This window comes from Scyliorhinus canicula, chromosome 14 (genome assembly GCF_902713615.1).
Source record: "Scyliorhinus canicula chromosome 14, sScyCan1.1, whole genome shotgun sequence".
In the NCBI taxonomy this organism is placed as follows: domain Eukaryota; kingdom Metazoa; phylum Chordata; class Chondrichthyes; order Carcharhiniformes; family Scyliorhinidae; genus Scyliorhinus; species Scyliorhinus canicula.
Genome location: NC_052159.1, coordinates 108214561 through 108239713, shown reverse-complemented (window position 1 = coordinate 108239713; position 25153 = coordinate 108214561). Strand labels below are relative to the sequence as shown.

The window sequence follows — 25153 nt, the reverse complement described above, 5'->3', positions numbered from 1 at the left end:
GAGGGTGCCAAGGGTAACGAAAGGGTAGGGTTACCGCTCCTGAACTTGCTGCACTTTTTAATTTTTTTCTTTTATAAATCTGGAGTACCTAATTATTTTCCGATTATGAGGCAATTTAGTGTGGCTAAAGTACATTTAAAGATAAATGACAGTCATGGATTTATTCAAAGCAAATTGTGCAGTATAACTTTAATTGAGCTCCCTGATGTTATCCAGAGTTTGGGTTAAACACAAAAAACATTTTTACTAAAGTGGCATGTAAAAATATATATATATTCAAGGGATGTGGGCTTTGCTGGCTAGGTCAGCATTTATTGCCCATCCCTTATTGCCCTCGTAAAAGTGATGGTGAGCTGCTTTCTTGAACTTCTGCAGTCCATCAGGTGTAGCTACACCCACAGTGCTGTTGGGGATAGAATTCCAGGATTTTGATCCAGCGACTGAAGATACAGAGATTATATTTCCAAGTCAGGATGGTAAGTGGCTTGGAGGGAAACTTTCAGGTGGTGGTGTTTCCATGTGTCTGCTGCCCAATACCCTTCTAGATGGTATTGGTCATGGATTTGGAAGGTGCTGTCCAAGGAGACTTGGTGAAATCCTGTGGGGCAACTTGTAGATGGTACACACTGCTGTTACTTTGCATCAGTGGTGGAGGGAGTAAAGTTTTGTAAATCTAGATTTGTCAGCAGGAACAAAGGTTAAAAGGGCAGTGGCAGTGTGGGGACAAGATTGTTTTCTCTCTCTTCGTCAATCAGTTCTAGGCACCACAACTTGTATTGCCCTTGGAGGGAGTGTGGTGTAAATTTGCCAGATTGATGGTGGATTCCAAGAGTTAAATTAAGAGAAGAGATTACACAAACTAGGATTGTATTCCCTAGAATTTAACCGATTTAAAGCTGTCAAAGTATTGAAGGGAACATGTAGAATAGATCGAGTAACACTTTCCTCAAGTAGGGAGTCTCTGAATAGGTGACATAAGCTAAAAATCAGAGTCGGACATAGAAGTCTTCTCTTATTCATATGACTCTGGGGCAGAAGCTTTTGTTTAATTGTCAAATTCCCTAACCAATCCATGCCCCACTGGAGCGCAGGTGTAACTCAAGCATATTGATCTGGGGAGATTGAAGCTTGGCTGTTGAGATATTGGGTTAAAGACTATGTATTAATTTTGAAGTGTGAATCATTTCCAAGTTTTTCTCCAGGTGTCATCAGTGTCATTCAATTTATGTCTAGAGGGACTTCATAGGGCCATGTGGTGAGTTGTTTGGGGCTTGAAGGTCTTTGTGGATGGGGAGGTCCAAGTTGCTGCCGATACAATATATTTTAGGAGTGAAACGGTGTGATAGAAGTCAATTGATGCTAGATCAATGATTTTAAATCTGAGGTTCATAACATCTTTTTAGGGCAGGGTTTGCCAAACTTAAAAGCCATGGATCATAGAAAATAGGTGCAGGAGTAGGCCATTCGGCCCTTCGAGCCTGCACCACCATTCAATATGATCATGCAAATGCAGTATCCCACTCCCGTTTTCTTTCCATACCCCTTGATCCCTTTAGCCGCAAGGACCACATCCAGCTCCCTCTTGAATATATCCAACGAACTGTCCCCAACAATTTTGAGTACCATGCCATGGGTGCACCTACACAATAAGGACTAGCCTTCAGAAAACCGGTTCACCACCATCTTCTCAAGGAAAATTAAAAATGGGCAATAAATGCTGGCTTTAATGGTGACACTCGTGTTTAATGGAAGAATAAAAATCTTTTGTTAGCTCCTGAAGCTGCTTCTATCTTGCCTATGCTAACTACATTGTTAACAATATGCCCTTATAGTTCCTAACTTTCCCCTTGGGTAACTGAAATTAGAACACCTGCTCACCACTTGTTTTTCACCATACTTTATTTTAATCTATTTCTATGAGCAAGTAAATAATTAGAATTTTCTGAAATTTATTTATCTATCAGTTTCCTGCTGTTTGAACGCCATCAAAGGTTTCCCTTCAGGATGTCCTGAACCCTGTGAATGGGTGGTTGACTGTTAATTTAGATATTTTGTCCAGTCCGAAGATCTGGCTTTTCTATTTGGTTTTGCCCAGTACTTGATGATTCTGTGACTCTTTATTAGCCTGACAGCTCCTATGTTTGCTTCGTCTTTTCCTGTCTTTCTGGTTCAAAATTGGCATTTGGTAGCTTAAATTATGTACAATTTTCAGTGGCTACTACGTTTGGTGTGGATTTGGACATGTCTTTTCCTATGTCTTAATTTTTTGTCGGAAATGTTGCAAGCGATCTACTAACTACTAATCCTACCCAGTAAAATCTAAATGATCAAAGCCAGAATGAAAAGCTTTCGGGATAGCTGTCTGGATGACAATTCAGCAGTTCACCTGTCTTTTGTAAGGTACAGTGTGTTTAGTTACCGAGACTGGTTCATTTAAAATTGACATCCTGTTAATCCCTTTGGAGACTTCGGCCTATAGTTAATAGATTGAATTGCACATTGGGCAACATTTTGAGGTGCTTTTGATGTTGTCACAATGCACTATCCTAGCGTTTTAAAACACTAAGTTGTTACAATAAAGACCATTAAGAAAGTCTTCAAATATAGAGATTTTGAAAGGGCTGTGTCCAAAACAAAATGAATATGAAACATACAAAACCTATACTATAATTAGAATGCTATTTCCCAGTAAAGTGGCACCTTTTTTAAAGTTGAATTTTAGTGAAATTGCTCATTCGTTAAAGGCTTGGGTTACTGGATGAAGTCAGATTCTAAAATTAAACAAAATGCTTTAACTTGATTAAATATTGCCGTCTTGTTTTATAGAGGTTGTTGAAGATGCCAACAAAGCGCTCCAGTTGAAACCAAACTATGCTTCAGCATATCTTAAAAAAGGGTGAGTATGTTTTGTGTGTGTGGGGGAAATGTATTTCTGTCACTGCCTAACATCCTTGTATTCGGGAACAGTGAGCTGCTAACCTATGAGCTATGTTTTCATTATATTTTACATAACCAAGAAACTGATGTTTGTGATCGACTTTCTCATGTGCATGTGAAATTTGCAAGTCAGCAAATTTATCAAAGATCAGGATTGCAAATGTTTGCTTGAGATAAATTGCAGTTACTTGTCAAGCATGTCAATATGAATCTGAAGAAATGTGAGCTGAACAAAAAGCCAAAGTGTCCTTCAAAAAATGTAAGGTATAGAACGTATTGCTTGTATTTACTATGTATCCTACATAATGTTTTGACTTGTTAAAATCCTTTATGAACTGAAATGAATTTTTTTGTTTTAAGAATTGTTACTGATATATTTTAAACATTTAGATACATTAAAGGCAGTTAACAATAGAAATATGTATGATCTGAGGAGCAGAAGGCAGATTGGTGAGGCATACTGGCACTGCAACTACTCGAGTAATTGGCGGTTGGATATAGCAATGCCCAGACAACCTAATTTGACAGAGGTTGACTTCAAAACTTGATTAAATAAACATTGCATTTCTTGAACTTCTGGTGGCTGCCAAGGTATGAGTGGTCGCACATTTCGTGGCTCCTGCTTGTGGTAGACTTTTTGGACCTTTTCCCCCAGCTAACAGTAGAGCTGAGAGATTGTAAAAGATGCAGGTGGGGTGGAAGAAGAGAGTATCCCACCAGTGTATGGATTTGTGGACCAGAAATGTTCGAAAAAGGAGAGAACAACAGTCGAAAGCTGGTGTGTCTGCGCCACGGGGGAAGATGGCGGAAGGTCAGGGCCTGATCTTGCTGGCCCTGTGGTCGATGGATCAGCTAGCGAGCTTCCTCCAGGAGAACGTACATCGCGCGAGAATCGCCAGGTGGGAATGCTCCCTTCCAGCCGGGGAACAATTCTGCAGTCAAGGGCATTCAGCCTCTGATCTTCGGTAAGCATTGTCCAAGACGGCCTTCAGGACACATGACAACGCAGGATCGCTGAGCAGAAACTGATAGCCAAGTTCTGCATGCGTGAGTAGGGCCTCAACCGGGCTGAGCTTGTGAAATTCTACCAACTGTCCTGGCTTGAAACAATTCATATCTCTTTAACCTGTGCTTATCCCGCTCTCCAGTCGCTCCGTCTGGACCTGTAAAGACTTAATTACCTGCAGATATTTGCATTCAAAGTATCGTCTTGCATCATTGACTTGTCTATATATGTGGTTTAGAATTTAGAACAGTACAGCACAGAACAGGCTCTTCGGCCCTCAATGTTGTGCCGAGCAATGATCACCCTACTCAAACTCACGTATCCACCCTATACCCGTAACCCAACAACTCCCCCTTAACCTTACTTTTTAGGACACTACGGGCAATTTTAGCATGGCCAATCCACCTAACCCGCACATCTTTGGACTGTGGGAGGAAACCGGAGCACCCGGAGGAAACCCACGCAAACACGGGGAGGACGTGCAGACTCCGCACGGACAGTGACCCAGCCGGGAACCGAACCTGTTGATCAGGTTGTGGAACCTACCTCTTCACTCATCTGATGAAGGAGCTGTGATTCAAAACTAACCTTTTGGACTTCAACCTGGTGTTGTAAGACTTCTTACTGTGCCCACCCCAGTCCAATGCTGACAGCTCCACGTCAGGAATAGGTGGAGCAGAGACAATTAGATCTCACTTTGTATACGAAAGAGGAAATATATTATGAATAAGGAGAACTATAAGGACACCAACCTCTCCAGGACCATGAAAGCAGTTGAGTAAATTCACAAAACTTTGGTTATCCATGTTCGGTGTTGCAAAACGTAGTTTCATAATTCATATGTTTTAGAATATAACTTTTTAATTTAGAAATTAGTATTAAGTTGAAATATCTCTGAAAAATTTATAACCATATTGTGAATACAAATCAAATGAGCTTGGAGTTAATTGCAGTTGGACAAAAAACGTTCATCTTAAAAACTTGAGAGGTTTAAAACTTTAAACAATGGATGACCTTTAAAACTTTAAACAATGGATGACCTATCGTTGAGCTTATAATCGAGCTAGAAGCTCAACTTAATTCAGTAAAAAATTTATCATTTATGTCATTCCCAGATGAGAAGTTAAAGCTAGTTGGTCAACAAGGGGGTTCCTTGACAAAGGTCGAGAGGAAGGGTCGTAAAACTCCATTTGAGCAGTGATTTAAAGTATTCATATGGTTACAGAATCAAGACTTGTGTTGAATATAAAATAATTGCTTTACATTTCAAAGCATGCCGTAGAATCCCTACAGTGCAGAAGGAGGTCATTTGGCCCATTGAGTTTGCACCGACCTCTGAAAGAGCACCCACCCAGGCCCACTCTCCTGCCTATACTCAACCCCATCACCCCACCAACCTACACATTTTTGGATTTCGGGAAGAAACCGGAGGAAACCCACAGAGACACGGGCCGAACGTACAAACGCCACACAGATAATCACCTAATGCCAGAATTGATCATGGGTCCCTGGTGGTGTTAACCACTGGCTGCCTAAGATCAGTTCCACATTCTACAGTCCTGCCACATCTAACCATGGATGGTGGTAGAACATTAAACAATTCATTGGGGGAGGAGGCTTCACAAGTATCCCTATCCTCCATGATGGAGGAGCCCAGCAAATTATGCAAAAGATGAGTTTGAAACTTTCTCAACAATCTTGACCAAGTATGGCATCAAGGAGTCCTAGCAAAACCGGAGTCAATGGGAATCAGGGGGAAACTCTCCTCTGAATCGTGCCTGGTACAAAGGAAGATGGTTATGGTGGTTGGCTGTCAATTAACTCAGTTGCAGGATATCACTGCAGGTTGTCTTTGGGGTAGTGTCCTATGTCCAACCATCTTCAGCTGTTTCATCAATAACCTCCCATGGTAAGGTCAGAAGTGGGTATGTTTGCTGTTGGTCACCATTCACGACTTCATAGATATTGAAGCGTTCATATCCAAATGCAGCAAGGCTTGGATAATTTCCAGGCTTGGGCTGACAAGTGGTAAGTAATATTTGCACCACACAAGTTCCAGGCTACTGCCATCTCCAACAAGAGAGGATCTAACCAAATCGCCCCATGGCATTATCGTAGCTGAATCCCCACAATTAACATCCTGGGAGTTACCATTGATAAGAAACTGAACTGGACTAACCATTTAAATATTATGGCTATCAGAGCTAGGAATCCTGCAGCATGTACCTTACCACCTGGTTCCCCCAAAGCCTGTCTACTATCAACAAGGCGCAAGTCAGGTGTGTAATGGAATGCTCTCCACTTGCCTGGATGAGTGCAGCTCCATCATCAGTCAAGTTTGACACGGTTCAGGCCAAAGCTTGATTGCTGTCCCTCCCACAAACATTAATTCTCTTCACCACCGACAAACAGTGGCAGCCTGTGTACCATCTGCAAGACGGACTGCAGGAACACCTCAAGATTCCTTGAGCAGTATTTTCCAAAACCCACATCCAATTACCATCGAGAAGGACGAGCAGCAGATGCCTAGGAACATCACCTGCAGGTACCCCTCCAAGTCACTCACCATCCTGACTTGGAAATATCATTGTTCCTTCAACTGACGTTGGATCAGAATCCTGGAATTCCCTCCCTGACAGAACTGTGGGTGTACCAAGGTGGTGGTGAGTTGCCCTTCAGAAGGTGTTGGTGAGCTGTCCTTCAGAAGGTGGTGCTGAGATGGCAGTGTGCCACAGAACCCGAGGGCTATAATGTCACCAAAAAAAAAATTCTGGAAAATCTCAGCTGGTTTGGCAGCATCTCGAGGGAGAGAAAAGAGCTAACGTTGAATCCAGATGACCCTTTGACAAAGTGTCATCTGGACTCAATGTTAGCTCTTTTCTCAATCTCCAGGTGCTGCCAGACCTCCTGAGATTTTCCAGCATTTTCTTTTTGGTTTACAATTCCAGCATCCGCAGTAATTTGCTTTTATCCAAGCTATAATGTTGTGCCGCTGCTCAAGATATTAGAGAAATAAACCAGTTCAGTTTGCCCAACATTGGTAGTGGAGTAATTTCTAGGGACCATAAACTGGGACAACGTTATTTGTCATTTGGAAAAGATGTTTTCAGTTGATAACAGCCAACATGGATTTATTAAATGCAAATCATGCCTAGCTATCTCGTTAGTTTTTTAAAACTGGATTGATGAATAAGGGCAATGGATGTTGTGTATATAGATTTTCAGGAGACATTTGCTCAAGTAGAGACCTGTTTGCAAATTTGAAATCATAGGATTTAAGAGGGAGAGCTAACAATGGTATGAAATATGTTAAGAGACAGAAAGCAGAGAGTACTGACAGTTATTTTATCACACTGGAGGGACTTGTGTAGTGGTGTCCCTCCGAGATTAGAATCAGAAACACTTATTTTAATATATATTGGGCGCAGTTCAACAGAAAAATTCTGAAGTCCAGTTTTGGATGCGTTTGTCAGGGTATTTCGTGTCGGCCACATGGGTGAGATCGCAGTCTGTATTCAACAGCACTTAGATCCTCAACATTATTGGTTGCCCTGCTGTCTGATTTTCCTGACTTGGGCCTCAGCAGCTCGCCGCTGACAAAGAGGAGTTGCCTTTAAGCGCGACCTCACCACTCACTCCAAGTCAACACCCCAGCAAAGCAGCACGCAAGCCTGCTCCTCACTTTGAGGATGGTGACCTCACAAGGTTTCTCAACGGTGTGGATGAGAGGTGGGTCATCTTGTTCCCTGAGGGTGTCAGTGGACCACCAACAGGATCAGCAATGCCGTCTGGGAGGTACTGGAAGTGGCTGTCAGTGTTGGCAGCATGACTGAGAGTGATGTCGTCTGACATAGGAACAAGACAAACTACCTCCAAGGAACTGCAAGGGAAAGTTACCACCTCCTGGCATCAGTTCTGCCTGTCCCTTCCCCCCCAACCCCCAAACTTCCCACATCCGACCTTTGTGCTTGTAACTCAGAACCCCCTGGCACCCACTAGCACAACCCCTTAATGCCCAGGTGTGGCCCATAAATGCCACCTTCTATAGACCACATTGACTCATCGAGGATTGTGCGGCTCACAATGTCTTCTCTATGTCCCTGCAGGAGACGATAGCCCATGATAAATAGAAAAGGACCAAGACAGGGACGGAGTCCCAGAGATTAAAGTACTCCCCCTCTGAGGAACAGGCCTTGGAAATCGCGGAGTTGCTTGAGGAGAGAGCAATCACGCGGTTGGCCTGTGCGAGAAGTGAGGATACACTGCCCCTTCGCCCAGATGACCTGTCTCAAGTCAGACAGATGATCCTCTCTCTCTCAGAGCACATGCCCATTGTCTCACAGGATCTCCATCTGATGGGGCGGAACCATCAAAAGTCGTTTCCACCCCCCCCCCCCCCCCCCCCCCATCACCCAAGGGACCACCTCAGCAGGGAGCTCCGAGGAGACCAACGGCGAGGCATCACAGCTATCACCCGCATCTTCCATCAGTGCAGACGCGCGCACGCCCGCATCTTCCATCAGCGCAGACGGCATACTCGGTGGGTAATGTTAGTTGACTGATTCCTGGGGCACAACCTGGTGAGCACCACACAGTTGCTGATGCACATCAGGTGGAGGCAGTAACATCGAAGAAGGCAGAGATCTGCTGGGTCCTAACCTCACGATAGGGTGACGTTAGTTGACTGATTCCTGGGGCACAACCTGGTAAACACCACACAGTTGCTGATGCACATCAGGTGGAGGCAGTAACATCGAAGAAGGCAGAGATCTGCTGGGTCCCAACCTCACGATAAGGTTCTCCCAGAATTGATGCAGATGAGCGGACATAGCCGTGTGATTCCGGCGGGGTGGAGAGAACAACGCCTGGGTCTTGGTGTCCAAGGCATGGCTCAGTCTGTGATGACGATGGCTGAGGGCCTTGATATGTCCCAGCCGCTGAGGGACGTGTCCCGGATACAGATGGGCACTGGCGCGGCACTGCAGAGCATGGCCCAGTCACTGAGGACATTGCTGAGGGCGTCCATACAATGATGCAGACAATGGGGAGTATCCAGGCCTGGCAGTGCCAGATGACTCCCGAGGCCGTGGGAGCTCACTCCAGCTGCTCCTCTGTCCCACGGGCACTGTTAAGAAGGAGGAAGCGCTGGAGGCCAACCCGAGGCTTGCCACCAAGGAGACAACACCGGTCTCAGTTCTCCTGAAACCGGCGCATCTCCAGGACAATAGACAGAACATGGTAGCATGGGAATGCCAGTGACACCGGTAAGTTGGCTGGACTCTTTCTCTCTTCCCTCCCCCCGTCCCACCGGTTCATTAGTGAGGAGCGCTAATGAACCAAGACGAGTGGTTTGCGAGGCATCTGGATAGAAATTGTCCCATTGGGCAGACGCAGCATGGGTTCGTTAAAGGCAGGTCATGCCTAACTAATTTAGTGGAATTTTTTGAGGACATTACCAGTGCAGTAGATAACGGGGAGCCGATGGATGTGGTATATCTGGATTTCCAGGAAGCCTTTGACAAGGTGCCACACAAAAGGTTGCTGCATAAGATAAAGATGCATGGCATTAGGGGTAAAGTAGTAGCATGGATAGAGGATTGGTTAATTAATAGAAAGCAAAGAGTTGGGATAAATGGGTGTTTCTCTGGTTGGCAATCAGTAGCTAGTGGTGTCCCTCAGGGATCCGTGTTGGGCCCACAATTGTTCACAATTTACATTGATGATTTGGAGTTGGGGACCAAGGGCAATGTGTCCAAGTTTGCAGATGACACTAAGATGAGTGGTAAAGCAAAAAGTGCAGAGGATACTGGAAGTCTGCAGAGGGATTTGGATAGGTTAAGTGAATGGGCTCGGGTCTGGCAGATGGAATACAATGTTGACAAATGTGAGGTTATCCATTTTGGTAGGAATAACAGCAAACGGGATTATTATTTAAACGATAAAATATTAAAGCATGCTGCTGTTCAGAGAGACTTGGGTGTGCTAGTGCATGAGTCACAGAAGGTTGGTTTACAAGTGCAACAGGTGATTAAGAAGGCAAATGGAATTTTGTCCTTCATTGCTAGAGGGATGGAGTTTAAGACTAGGGAGGTTATGTTGCAATTGTATAAGGTGTTAGTGAGGCCACACCTGGAGTATTGTGTTCAGTTTTGGTCTCCTTACTTGAGAAAGGACGTACTGGCGCTGGAGGGTGTGCAGAGGAGATTTAATCCCAGTTAATCCCAGAGCTGAAGGGGTTGGATTATGAGGAGAGGTTGAGTAGACTGGGACTGTACTCGTTGGAATTTAGAAGGATGAGGGGGGATCTTATAGAAACATTTAAAATTATGAAGGGAATAGATAGGATAGATGCGGGCAGGTTGTTTCCACTGGCGGGTGACAGCAGAACTAGGGGGCATAGCCTCAAAATAAGGGGAAGTAGATTTAGGACTGAGTTTAGGAGGAACTTCTTCACCCAAAGGGTTGTGAATCTATGGAATTCCTTGCCCAGTGAAACAGTTGAGGCTCCTTCATTACATGTTTTTAAGGTAAAGACAGATAGTTTTTTGAAGAATAAAGGGATTAAGGGTTATGGTGTTCGGGCCGGAAAGTGGAGCTGAGTCCACAAAAGATCAGCCATGATCTAATTGAATGGCGGAGCAGGCTCGAGGGGCCAGATGGCCTACTCCTGCTCCTAGTTCTTATGTTCTTATGAGTGAGGAGCGCTGATAGTGACCACACCAGTGCCCAATCTGTAGCTGGGGGAATAGAGATCTGTCACAATAAAATGTTCGCTATTAGAACAATGTCACGCTGATGCATGTAAAGCCTCTATCACGTTAATCTTCACAGCGAGCTTGCCCGCACCCTCACTTCTGTCCCCCAGGCACATTGGTCCAAGGCCCAGATGCAGATCCCGTTCAGAGGATGGGTGTGAGTGTGCTGTTAGCAGAAAGACGGGAGTCAAACTTTAGCAGAAACTGAGGGGTACCAGAGCCTTCTACACAGGAGGTTATCATTACTCTTCTGTCTTGTAAGGTGACTTGCTGACAGTGCCAACACAGGCCCATCACGCGGAGTGATGTTACATAGACCCTTGGACGGGTGGTCATGCAGGGGGTGTTTTGTTTTTTGGGGGGGGTGGCATGGTAGGAAAAGGGGAGGGGCATGGGACAGAGGGCAGGGAATGGGGGGGGGGGGAAGAGGAAGGGAATAGGGAGGGAGTGAAACGGATGGAAGGGGGATTGAGGGAGGGTTGAAAATTGGGGCGTGGTTGGGGGGAGGGAGGAAAATGGGGCGGGGGGGTTAACCTACGGACACAGCCTTATCCTCTGAGCATCTGGAGATGATGAGGACTCCCTGGTCCTCGTTGCATGTCAGACCTTTGCTGCCGCCAGTTCTCTTATCTTCAGGCTCGTCCTCCAATCCCTCCTGGAACACCACCTCCCTCCTGGAGGAATGGACTGCACAGCATTGCCAAAGTGGTCAAGCAATCTGAACCACATTTTCAACAAGCTGTTGCGCCACTCATCGACGGCAAGAGTGGAAATGTGGGCCTCGTTATAATGGGTCTACAACTCGTTCTCGGGCCACTGAGCCGGCGTCATCAGCCATGACCTCAAAGGGTATCCTTTGTCACAACGAGCTAACCAGTCAATCCTGTGGTTGTCCTCAAAGACACCCGGGATCTCAAAGAATGCCAGAAGATGCAGGTGTCACGCATGCCCCCCAGGGGAGTGGGCACATGTGGATGATTCTGAGGTGATGATCTGAACATTAAGGGAGTGGGAACCATTTCTGTTAATACAGGGCACAACCTGATGCTTTGGTGTCTGCAGGGCGATGTGTGCCATTGATTGCCCCCTAGACCTTCTGCAGCCTGGGAGTCTTGGTGGGTCTGGTTCAGCTGGAAGGTGATATAATTAGATGCCCGGGCATGCAGAGCAACTGTCACCACTCAGCACCTGAGTCCGGAAGATTGCGATATGCAACACGTGTCGCCGCTCAAACACTGGAATGACCCAGTGGCATGAAAGTCCAGTTCAGGACTGCAGTGACCTTCACGGCCACTGGGAGCAGTTGTCCTCCACAGGGTGCCAAGTCCGTGAGGATGTGTCACATGTGCTGCACTGTCTTTCTGCTGAGATGTTGACTATTGCGGCACATGGTGTCCGTTAGCTCATTGGATGACCAAAGATGCCTGTACCCCGGCCTCCTTTCTGGGTCCCTCCTCAGCCTGATGGGTGGCCGGGTCTTCAGAGTTTGTGGCGGCCCACTGCACATGATGCCGTCTCCAACTTGTGTTGGCGGTGCTGTCGTCTCTGGCGTTTGCCCACCTCGGTTGCCACAAGAAACACAAAGGAGCCTCCAAGGGATCGACTCCAAACATTGTGTTATCTGGAAGGAAGTGGGGAAGGTGAGAGACAGATGATCAGTTCGGGCTTCTGTGCCGGGACCCTCAAATTCCCCAAACTTCCCCCACCCTTAGCTGTCCAGCCTCTTGCAACCCAACAAGCCAGTTGTGCTGGGAAACCTTGCTCTGCAAACTCACCCCCAGCCACATCTCAAGCCCCTAGATCCCAGAACTAGAATAATAGAATTTTATAGCACAGAAGGAGGCCATTTGGCCCATCAAATCTGCACTGCCTCCCGAAAGAGCTACCTAGCTAGTCCCATTCCCCAGTCCTATCTCTGTAGCTCTCCAGATTCACCACTTTAAAATATATATCCAGCTCTCTTTTAAACCTCCTATGGAATCCGCCTCCACCACTCTCTCGGGCAGCCTATTCCAAACTGCAACAACACTGAGTAAAGAGGTTTCGCCTCATCTCACTCCTAGCTCCCTTGCTCACCATCTTGAAATTGTGATCCCTAGTCACTGATCTACCAGCTATTGGAAACAAGTAACGAGCATCCCTGCCTTCTGCCTCTGTGCAGCCCGGTATTCAGATAAAAGCAAATTACTGCGGATGCTGTACCCCCATCGAGTCTTGTCTTTTTTAAGGATTAGCGATATCGAGGCCTGTGGCAGGGTCCTTCGATAGCGAGTCATTGAACACCTGCAGTTGTGGGGCCAGCGTTGCCGCAAATTTTTTTGAACTCCACTGGGAATCTGTCTGGACCCGGTGCCTTTTCCGACTGCATGGAGTTCATGCTGTCCCTGATTTCCTCAGTTCTGGTGGTGTTTTCAGTCCCTGCCTCTTTTATTCCCCCACATCTGATATCTCCAACCCATCGACAACTGCTTCATCTTCGATCTGCCTCCAGGGCCGTGGTGTTTTGCTGGTCCACCTCCAATATGGATTTGATCAGCCGTTGCCTAGCCGCCCCCTTCTTCCTGTCCTTGAGTGTCCTGTATGCTATTATTGCCACCCCCCTCCCCTTATCCACCGCCTTCATTGTCTCCCATAATGTGGAGGCTAACACCTCCCCATTCTGGTTGCAGGATATGTACATGTTGGCTTGTGATATTCTACAGAACACCTCGTTGGCGAGGAGGGCGGTGTCAGTCTCCATGGGGGCCACTTGGACCCAACCCCACTCCCAGTTTCTATGACCTAAGCAGTTTGTATGGCCGACCTCTTGGGTCGTAATGACATCCTCCTTTTATAGAGTTCCTGTGTTTTTGGAGTTTGACTGAAAGAAGCTCCATCCACTGCTCCATCAGTTGGTGCGTTTGCGTTGGTGATCCCACTCGGTCCGTCATGCTCTGCTCCGCTTGTCTCTTCGCTCTGGGGTCTGGATCTTCCCCTCCTTACTTTGGGTAGTTCGAAGGCATTTCCTTGGATGGTTGTTAGTTTAGTGTGGGGGTGAGTTTTATTTTTGGCATCTGATTTATGGGTTAAAAGGGCCTAGGTTGGAGAGCCACCTTTCATGTGACCGCTCAGCACATCACCACCACCACCGGAAGAAGTGTAAGGGAAATGCCGTTTGAAAATGTTTTGATTATTTGAAGTGTTTTATTTTGAGTAGAGCAACTTATAGTAATTTATTATCAATGTTTTCAATTTCTGACAGACAGTGTTACGTTTAATTAAATTTTGGCACTTTCCTCCACCATAACAGAAGTTTATAGTTACAAAAGAAGTACAATCTTGGCAAGAACCCATTGAATTTTATAGCTATACATTTGTTTTAGAATGATTGAGAATTAAACCAGTAAAGTTTCAGCAGTGGTTACAGTATTTAGTTGGAGCTGATGTTTTTCTTCAAAAAGTTGCCTTTTTCATGTATTGTTTTTCTATATTTAGAATTGCAGAATATCACTTAAAAATGTATCCGTCATCAATGGAATCCTTTACAAGAGGACAGGAACTAGATGGTAGGTGTTTTAAATTGTTGTTAGAAAATTTGCTGCTTTATAATTTTGGGATATTTCAGTAATTATTTCCTCATTGTTGTATTTGATTTGTTTATAAGAAACTGGATCTTTGAATAATAAATACTTAGATTGTTGACCCAGCAAATTGCCCTTGTAAATATTGATAGCAAAATTAGATTGAAAATCATGACAATGAAAGTAGAATGTAGACAAGAAGTCCATGCATTTTTTTTTTTGCAAGATGCTTGGTATACTCATCAACTTATGTGATTTTGCAGAGTAATCTGTAGTGTGGTGCTTGGGTAATGCAGAGTTAGAGAAGAGGGAAATTTTGATCAGTGTGCAGCTATATTGTGGTCCTAATTTTCAAGTTAGATATTGGATCTTTTTGTACCCCTCGGACGTACTGTAATAAACATTTCATACCAAATAAAACCTTGTTAGACCATAGACGTTTCTCCACAACACCAAGTGCAGGGAAATGTAGAATCCTGTGGTGCCGTCGCTCCATTTCTGGTGGGAGGGCATAATTATAGTGTGGCCAATTTCCAGTTACCACTGGACGGGAGGCCCCAGAATGGAACCGTGGTTCAAAAGACCATTATTGATATTTTTTAAGAAAACATGGATGAACAAAGTGACATGACTGCCAATTATCTTTCAACAGAACCATTTATTAAAAATGGAAAATTTGACTATAATAGAATACTTCACTCCCCTTTGTCTTCACAAATGTACACCAAATTTAAGGATAACGCTGTTTACAAAATATGTCTTTTGCTATAATTCTCTCAATTAATACAGTCCCTGTAAGCTAATGGGCTAATTGTGGTAAGGCACCACTCCACTCTAAACAAGTGGCAGAGGCCATTCATTCAAACCTCCTCAAAATTTTTTTAATTAATGGGGCAATTTAGCGTGGCCAATCCACCTAACCTATACATGTTTGGTTTGTGGGGTTGAGTTCAATGCAGACAGGAGGAGATGGTGCAAACTCCACATAGACAGTGACCTGGGGCTGGGATCGAATCCGGGTCTTCAGCGCCGTAGGCAGCAGTGCAAACCACAGCATCACTGTGCCACCTGGATGTTGCCTCAAATCTCCCAGATGATTTTTATACTGTGGACCAACTGATCCTCCCTGCCCCCACATACTCACCTGCCATGTCCCGCCGTGCGTGATGTGAGTAATTCACGCCGACGGGACTGGGCAAAATTGGACGGCCGTTCGGCCCATTGGGGCCCAGAGAATCGATTGGGGGGGGGGGGGTGCCGCAGTGAACTGCCCCTGACCGGCATGGTGGAAATCCCGTCGTCGCCGGAGAATACAGCAGCCAGCGGAGGAAGCACGGGGGGGGAGAGGTGGAGGAGGAGGCACGGGGAGAGGGGGAGGAGGTTTCCCAGGCGATCAGAGGCCCCCGGATGGCTGACCTCCAGGCAGGGTGGCACTATGGCACTGCTGTTGCCAGATGGTCACCCTGGCAGTACAAGGCTGGCATTTTTCCCATGCTGGGGATGGGCCCTGGGGTGCCCTTTCCATATGAGGTGTGGGGAGGAGGGGCACCAACTCTGGGACCCCCTTATCGGCGTGTTGGGGATGCTCGGTGGGTTTGGGGAACGAAATCAGGATACCATTTAAAAATGGAGTACCTGCGGAAATCCTCAGTGCATTAAATGCAACTGAATGCGGTCTTGGCAGTGCACTTCTCGCAGGGGCTGAGAAAGAAAAAGTGTCATTAGATCGCGGGGTCAGCGTCGGGAATCCCACCCAGAATGGATCGCACCCAGGCTGAAAAAGGGGAATTTACTTACAGATTTAGATTTATTATCATGTGTGCAATAAATGTATTACTGGATACATTAATGGCATTCAAAAGGCATCTCGACAAATACACAGATAGGTATAGAGGAATATGGTACTAGGAAGTGCTGAGGGTTTTAGCCAAGGGTGATATCATGACCAGTACAGGCTTCCAGGGCCGAAGGGCCTGTTCCTGTGCTGTGTTGTTTTTTGTTCTACCGAGGCACAGTGAAAAGTATTTTTCTGCTTACAATCCAGGCAGACCATTCCATGCATGAAGAAAGCATACGATAAATACACCATGTAAATACATAGACATAGACATCGGGTGAAGCATATGGAGTATATTGCTAACAGCAGTAGAGTAGATGCGAAGAGTGATCAGTTCAATCCATAAGAAGATCATTCAGGAGTCTGGTAACAGCAGGGAAGAAGCTGTTTTTGAATTTGTTAGTGCGTGTTCTCAGACTTTTGTTCTCAGACTTTTGTATCTTCTGCCCGATAGAAAAGGTTGGAAGAGACTAACCAGGGTAAGAGGCGTCTTTGATTATGTTGCTCGCTTTCCCAATGCAGCGGGAGATGTAGATGGAGTCAGTGGATGGGAGGCGGGTTCGTGCCATGGACTGGACTGTTCATGATTCTCTGTAGTTTCTTAGTCTTGGGCCATACCAAGCTGTGTTGCAGCCGGATGCTTTTTATGGTGCATCTAAAAATTGGCAAGACTCCATTTTGGCATGCTAAATTTCCTCTTTTCCTGAGGAACTATAGGCGCTGTTGTGCTTTCTTGGTCAGCATCAACGTGGGTGGCCCAGGACTGATTGTTGGTGATGTGCACACTTAAGAATTTGAAGCTGTCAACCATTTTCAACTCTGCACATTGATTCAGACAGGGGTGTGTACGCCACTTTGCTTCCCGAGGTTGATGACCAACTCCTAAGTTTTGCTGACATTGAAGGAGAAATTGTTGACTTTGCGCCATGCCACGAGGTTCTCTATCTCCCTCCTGTACTCTGATTCATTGTTGTTTGAGATCCGACCCACTACGGTTGAGTCATCAGCAAATTTTGAGGTGGAGCTGAAGCCGGATCTTGCCACGTAGTCATGCATATGTGCAGCCTTGCGGGCCTCAGTATTGAGGATTATCGTTTATCCTTACTGATTGTGGTCTATGGGTCAGGAAGTCGAGGATCCAGTTGTAGAGGGAGGAGCCAAGTCCTAGGTTTTAGAGTTTGGTTATGAGCTTGGCTGGGATTATGGTGTTGAAGGTGGAGCGATCAATGAATAGACGTCTGACGTAGGAGTTCTTGTTGTCTAGATGCTCCAGGGAATAGGGCCAGGGAGATGGCGTCTGCTGTGGACCGATTGTGGCGGAATGCAAATTGCTGTGGATCGAGGCATTCTGGGAGTATGGAGTTGATGTGTCTCACATTAAGAGCTGCGAGGTTTTGCTGCAGCTTTATAAAGCCCTAGTTAGACCGCACTTGGAATATTGTGTCGAGTTCTGGTCGCCTCATTGTAGGAACGATGTGGATGCTTTGGAGAGGGTACAGAGGAGATTTACCAGATGCTGCCTGGACTGGACGGCATGTCTTGTGAAGAAAGGTTGAGGGAGTTGGGGCTTTTCTCACTAGAGCGAAAAAGGCCAAGAGGTGACTTGATAGAAATGTACAAGGTGATGAGAGGCATGGATAGAGTGGATAGCCAGAGACTTTTCCCCAGGGTGGAAATGGCTGTCACGTGGGGACATAATTTTAAGGTGATTGGAGGAAGGTATAAGGGAGATGTCAGAGTGGTGGTTGTGTGGAATGCACTGCCAGCATAGGTTGTGGAGTCAGTCATTAGGGACATTTAAGCGACTCTTAGGCACAGGACAGCAGCAAATTGAAGGGGTGTAGATTAGGTTGATCTTAGATTAGGATAAATGGTTGGCGCAACATTGTGGGCTGAAGGGCCTGTACTGTGCTGTCTGTCCAACCTCTCAAAGCACTTCATAATGATAGATGTCAAGAGTAGCTTTTTAGGCACATTGCCTGGTTCTTCTCTGGCACCGTGTATGATGGTGGGCTTCTTGTAGCAGGTGGGAACTTGGTGCCAGAGAGGTTGATTGGCAGTAATTTTGAATTATCACGTTAAAAGGATACTTTGACTGAAAGATGTAAGACTCCATTTTCTGTGTCAAATTTTGTTCATATCTATAACACCACTATTCAATACACTTGTGAGACAGACAGCAAGATGATTTTTTCCTGAAGATAAACCTCTGTCATGTATCAAGCAACAAATTTGGGGTTTCTGCTTTTAATGATGTGTCTGCCTTAGCCTGAAGTAGTTGAGCATTTGTTTATGAATAATAACCAGTGCCATTAACAATGGATACTGTATTATAAAATACATTGTTCCAAATCTTGCTGGAGCAGGCCAGTTGCACTTAAGTCTTTTGTGACATAACTTGAAATGAAATGAAATTTGCTTATTGTCACAAGTAGGCTTCAAATGAAGTTACTGTGAAAAGCCCCTAGTCGTCACATTCATGCCTGTACTAAACAGTGGAATGACTGAGAAGGAGAGTACATTGGAGCCTAATCAGGTACAGAAGGAAATGGAGAGAGAGAAAAACAATAGTTTCAGTTTAGTTCTCTATTCTTAAATCCCACTGGTTAAGGAGATCCCATTAGTCCTGTCATTCACTGAGGTTGAAGATGCCTCGCCGCCCCGTTGAGAAGGTAAGAAAATGAAAAGTAAGGGAAAAAATAAAATTTTAAAATCTTTCAGCATTTTATTACATGTAAAAATGAGACTGACTGACCAATGAGACTGACCTGTTTATCATGCTGTTTCTGGACCAGAGGTATTGATTAGTGTTGCATTAACAACTATCATGCTTATGCAATTTATTATGAGGCCTAAATATCTGTGACAAGGTAAATGGGCAATTAACTATAAATATCGGGGAGGCTAAGTGCTTTTGCAAGATAAATGTGGAGTGGTATAAATCAACGCGCAGCTTAGCGCATCTTTGATTTACCTGAACTTTGTGGATGGTTTGCATATTAATAATGGCATTTATCTTTAATTTATCTTCTTGAAAAGTTTTTAGCCACTGTATCTTGCTTAATACAGCGCTTGTGTTTTTATAAAATAATATATCTTTGACTCATTGTGAGCAACAGCATGAAAGATTGGTGAGTAACATCGAAACATAGAAAATAGGAGCAGGAGGAAGCCACTAGGCTGTTCGGCTCTGCTCTGCCCTTCATCATGATCATGGCTGATCATTCAATTCAGTAGCCTAATCTCTCCTTTCCCCATATCCTTTGATCCCCCTTTGTTCTCAAGAAGCAATTATATATATATAGCACTTGGAGCAGTGTTTTGGCATCACTACTTTCTGTGGTAATGTATTCCACAGGATCACCACTCTGGGTGAAGACATTTCCCCTCATCTCTGTCCTAAATGGTCTGTCCCGTATCCTCCAAACTGTGACCCCTGGTTCTGAACACCCCATTCATCGGGAACATCTTTCTTGCATCTACTTTGTCTTGTCCGGTCATCCCAGGAATCAACCTGATAAACCTATCCTTCCTCTGATAAGAGCAAAACTGCACACAGTATTCCAGTTGTGGCCTTATCAAGGCCCTATATAATTGCAGCAAGACATCCCTGCTCTTGTACTCTAATCCTTTTGTATATAAAGGCCAACATACCATTTGCATTCTTTACCGACTGCTGTACCTGGGCGAGTACTCCTGTGCACACGAACAAAGATTAGGCCATTTAGCCGCTTGAGCCTGTTTTGCCAGTCAGTAAAATCATCATTGGTCTGAGAGTAATCCTCAAATCTGCATTTGGTCTACTCCCAATAACCTATCACCCCCTTGCTTCCCAGAATCTAACCACTTCTGTCTTAAAATATTCAAGACTCACGACCTTCTGAGTGGAAAACAATTCACCTCACCTCAGTTTTAAATGGGTGAACCCTTATTTTTAAACAAGTGACTAAGAAACCCCTATCTAGAATCCCTAGTTCTCGATTCTCCCAAAATAGGAAACATCCTCTTCACATCCAGCCTGTCAACATCCCTGAAGGTCTTGTGTTTCTTTCAAGTCATCTCTTACTGTTCTGAGCCCCAGCAGATACAAGCAATACTGGGGGCAGCACGGTAGCATGGTGGTTAGCATGAATGCTTCACAGCTCCAGGGTCCCAGGTTCGATTCCCGGCTGGGTCACTGTCTGCGGAGTCTGCACGTCCTCCCCGTGTGTGCGTGGGTTTCCTCCGGGTGCTCCGGTTTCCTCCCACAGTCCAAAGATGTGCGGGGTTAGGTGGATTGACCATGCTAAAAAAAAAAATTGCCCGTAGTGTCCTAAAAAGTAAGGTTAAGGGGGGGTTGTTGGGTTACAGGTATAGGGTGGATACGTGGGTTTGAGTAGGGTGATCAATGCTCGGCACAACATCGAGGGCCGAAGGGCCTGTTCTGTGCTGTACTGTTCTATATCTATATCTAAGCCTAGCCTGTCTAACCATTCCTTATGAGACAATCCACTCATTCCAGGGATTAGTTGGGCAAAACGCGGAACTGCTTCCAACGCATTTATATCTTTCTTTAAATCAGGTGACCAGCACCATGCACAGAATTCCAAATATGGTCTCAAGTAGTGCCATGTAGAACTGAAGAATAGCCTCCCTCCATTGTATTCAATTTCCCCTCCAATGAATTATAACATGCTATTAACTTCCATACTTGCTGTTCTTTGCATACTAGCCATTTGTGATTCATATATTAGGGCACCCAAATCCCTCTGCATATTTGGATAATATGCTTTTTTTATTCTTCCTACCAAAATGGACAATTTCCCTTTTCCCCACATTATGCTTCATTTGTCAGATCTTTGTCCACTCAATTTTATTTATTTTTATAGCTTCCTTATGTCATCTTCACAACTTACCTTTGTGCCATCAGCAATCTACAACCCTCTTATTCAAATTACTTATAGAAATCGTAAATAGTTGAGGATCCGGCACTGATACCTGTGGCCCATCACTTGTTACATCTTGCCAACCTGGAAAAAAACCAAAACATTTATGCCTACTCTCTGCTTCCTGTCAGCCAAATCTTCTATCCATGCCGATATGTTACTTTCTATTTTCTACAATAACATTTGATGTGACACATTAAATGCCTTCTGGAGATCTTGAGTAGAGTGCATCCACCTGTTCCCTTTATCCACAGTGCAGGTTACTTCCTCAAAGCATTCTAATAAGTTTGTGAAACATGATTTTCCTTTCCCAAAATCATGTTGACTCTGCCTGATGACCGTGAGCTTATCCAAATGTCCTGCTGTAACTTATTTAACAATGGCTTCTGATATTTTCCCCACAGCAGATGTCAAGCCAACTGGCCTGTAGTTCCCTGCTTTCCGTCTCCCTCCCTTTTAGAATAATTGAGTTACATTCGCTGTCTTCCAATCTCATGGGACCTTCCCCGAATAAGGAGATTTGGAAAATTAAAACCAATGCAGTAACTATCTCACTAGACACATCCTTTAAGACCATGGGGTGAAGTCCCATCAAGATCCGGACTTTATGTCAGTCCACAGCTCCAACAGTTTACTCTCGCGATTGTAATTTTCCTGAGTTCCTCACTCCTCTCATTTCCTGGTTTATAGTTGCTTCTGGGATGTTGTTTATATCCTTCATAGTGGAGACTAATGCAAAATATCTGTTTAATTCATCTGCCATCTCTTTATTCTCTATTTGCAATTCTCCAGACTCCCTTTCTATAGAACCACTTTTGTAGAACCAATGTTCACTTTGTTAACTCTTTTCTTCTTTAAAGATTTATAAAAACTCTTTACTGTATTTGTTTTCGGCTAGCTTTATCTCGCACTTTTAAAATTTTTCCCTCCTTAATAATCTTTTAGTCATCCTTTGCTTTGTTATATTCAGTCCACTCTGAACCTGCCACCTGTCTTGGCACAATTGTATGTTTTTAAATGTCATACTTTTTTCTTTAACTTTTCTAGTTAACCATGGATGCTGGTTCCACCTCTTGCATTTTTTCTTGCTGCTTGGAATGTATCTATTCTGTGCATTCGGAAGTATTTCCTTAGTGTTTGCCACTACAACTCTATTGACCTATACCACCAAGTTTTGTGACATCGTCAAACTTGAAAATATTATATTTGGTTCCCTCCGACAAATGTAGCACAGTGGGCTAAACAGTGGCTTGTAGTGCAGAACAAGGTTAGCAGCGCGGGTTCAATTCCCGTACCGGCCTCCCCAAACAGGCGGCGGAATGTGGCGACAAGGGGCTTTTCACAGTGACTTCATTGAAGTCTACTTGTGACAATCAGCGATTATTATGATTATATTGGGCAGCACGGTAGCAAAGTGATTAGCATAATTGCTTCACAGCTCCAGGGTCCCTGGTTTGATTCCCAGCTTGGGTCACTGTCTGTCCGGAGTCTGCACGTACTCCCCGTGTGTGCGTGGGTTTCCTGCCACAGTCTAAAGATGTGCAGGTTAGGTGGTTTGGTCATGCTAAATTGCCCTTAGTATCCAAAATTGCCCTTGGTGTTGGGTGGGGTTACTGGGTTATGGGGATGGGGTGGAGATGTGGGCTTGGGTCGGGTGCTCCTTTCAAGAGCCGGTGCAGACTCGATAGGCTGAATGGCCTCCTTCTGTACTGTAAATTATATGATTATCATTAATATATATTGTGAATAGCTAGGGCACAAGCACCGATCCTGCGGTACCCCCACTACTCACTACTTGCCACTCCAAAAATGCTCCATTTATTCCTGCTCTCCCCATTCCGCTAATCAATTCTCAATCCATTCCAGTGTATTGCCCTCAATTCCATGTTTTAATTTTGCACATTAACCTGCGTGGGACTTGAAGCTTTCTGAAAATCCAGATAAGCCACAGCCACTGGTTCTCCCTAATCTAATCTGCTAGTTACGGCCTCAAAAAAAAAACTCCAGTGGATTTAATATCCCTTCCATAAATCCATGCAGACTGTGTCTAATCATGTTGATATTTTTTTTTAAGTGTCCTGCTATCGCATCCTTTATAATTGACGCCAGCATTTTCCTTACTACTGATGTTAGGCTGACCAGTCTGTAGATCCTTTTGTCTTCCCTCTTTTAAGGGAATGCTGCACAGTTGAAGGGGCATGTATGAGATGTTAGACTGCAGTTTTTGTGGGAGATAGCTGTGTGCAATATTTTCAACATTACTACAGTGACTGCATTTCAAAAGTATTTCATTATCAATAAAGTGCTTTGTGACATCCTGAGGGTGTGAAAGTCATTAAATAAATGCAAGTCATTGTTTCTTTCTCACCAAATCTGTATCTAATTTCATTTCTGTGCCTTTAGTCTCTTAGATTCCTATCCTATTTAAAGAAGAAATGTTTTTGGTATCTTAAGTTTTATGCATTACCCCTGCTATTTCATATCAACATAATTTCTCCCATAGCCACATTTAAATAATTCCTATTCTTTTTCAAAGTTCATCGCCTTTACACTTGAGAGAGTTCCTGTTGCTGTTCACTGCATCCTTTTGAATAGTCACCAAAATTGTAATCTGCTAATACAGGGTTTCCAACTTCTCAAGCTGTAGAATCCGTACTGACCTCCCAAGAACACTGGGAAACCCAAACATTCTCATGATGTTGCCGTGAATACAGAAATCAAATGTAAACAAGTCTTTTCTGGCTACATCTACGCATATATTGGGAAAAGACTCACAGCTACAAATGTATTCGCTAGCTACATGGCCCCTTAAAATGAACCCCTGGCCATGCCAGCCTCCTGTGGCACCATAACATTAACTTCTGGTACTCGTATTCACTTTAGGAGTTGGTAATCTTAAAAAGTTATTATTCAAAAAATATTTAGTCTCAAGTGATGTTGGAAAACTGATAACTCAATTGGACACATTTGCGACTCCCTATCTATATATATCTCTATCACTCTCTCTATTGCTCTCCATTTCCTCTACCTCAGAAATGATTCTCATCTTGATTACCAGCTCCACCCCTTCTCCAAGTTGCGTCTCATGGTGAACTCACCATTTGTAATTTCAGAGTAACATTTGCAACTAAACTGAGTTTCAGATCACATCATTTCAATCACAGACCAAATACACTTTCCTCAGGAAATAGTCCTTTCTTTGCCTCACTTGGGCTCATTCTCCATTGTAACCCTTATTGCTGTATTAGGTTCCCTACAGCTTTCTTGGCTGACTGTTGTCCTGAAGCCTCTATAAACTTTAACTTCTGCAAAACTTTGCTGTATTTTATCCCATAGTGCCCATACCACTTCTAGCTAACTTCTAGTTCCTCCCTTTTGATTTGATTTATTATTGTCACATGTATTCGTATACAATGAAACGTATTGTTTCTTGCATGCTGTACAAACAAATCATACCGTACATGAGGAAGGAAGGAGAGATTGCAGAATATAATGTTACAGTTATAGAAAGGTGTAGAGAAAAGATCAATTTAATACGAGGTAGGTACATTCAAAAGTCTGATGGCAATAGGGAAGAAGCTGTTCTTGAGTCGGTTGGTACGTGACCTCAAACTTTGGTATCTTTTTCCTGACGGAAGTTCACCTCGGGTTTAATATCTTTGTCCTTGTCTTTAAGTCCCTGCATTGGTCCTCCCTGCCAAAACACCTCTCAGCAATTCATTCCATCATAATTCCTTCACTTTGTGCCTCAGCTTAGCTGCAATTCGGTCTTCCCTTCACCCCATTATTAGACAAAGAGGCCAACTCTTTGTATTTTCTTCTGTCCATCTCCTAAAACCCCAGCTGTTGGTCACTCTTCTAATCTTTTGTTCCTGGACTTTGCAAATGTATCTCAGTGATGTGCTTTGGCATGTTTGAAGGGGCTAGGCAATGCATGTTGTTCTTCGGCCTCATGTTCAATCTGTTATGGCAGAAGGCAGTAGATCCATGTGAAATATTCCACTGCCATAAGTCAAACCATGTAAAGAGATTTTTCAGCATGAATACCGTGAATACTCACAGATGCCAAGCTTTATGAATCCAAATAAAGAACAGTGGAAAAACATGTTTGAGAGCTCTATGATGAAAGACAA

The 25153-nt window shown here is 44.4% G+C and overlaps 1 protein-coding gene across 5 annotated transcripts in view; it reads left to right on the top strand.

The window, feature by feature from the left end:
• The window catches only part of sugt1 (SGT1 homolog, MIS12 kinetochore complex assembly cochaperone), a 141917-nt gene that overhangs the window by 14897 nt on the left and 101867 nt on the right, over nt 1–25153 (top strand). For all 5 annotated transcript variants that reach the window (XM_038817717.1, XM_038817716.1, XM_038817718.1 and 2 more), the window contains 2 exons: nt 2827–2896; nt 14173–14243. In XM_038817717.1, the coding sequence (XP_038673645.1) occupies nt 2827–2896; nt 14173–14243 (141 nt within the window). The remainder of the gene's footprint in view (nt 1–2826; nt 2897–14172; nt 14244–25153) is intronic.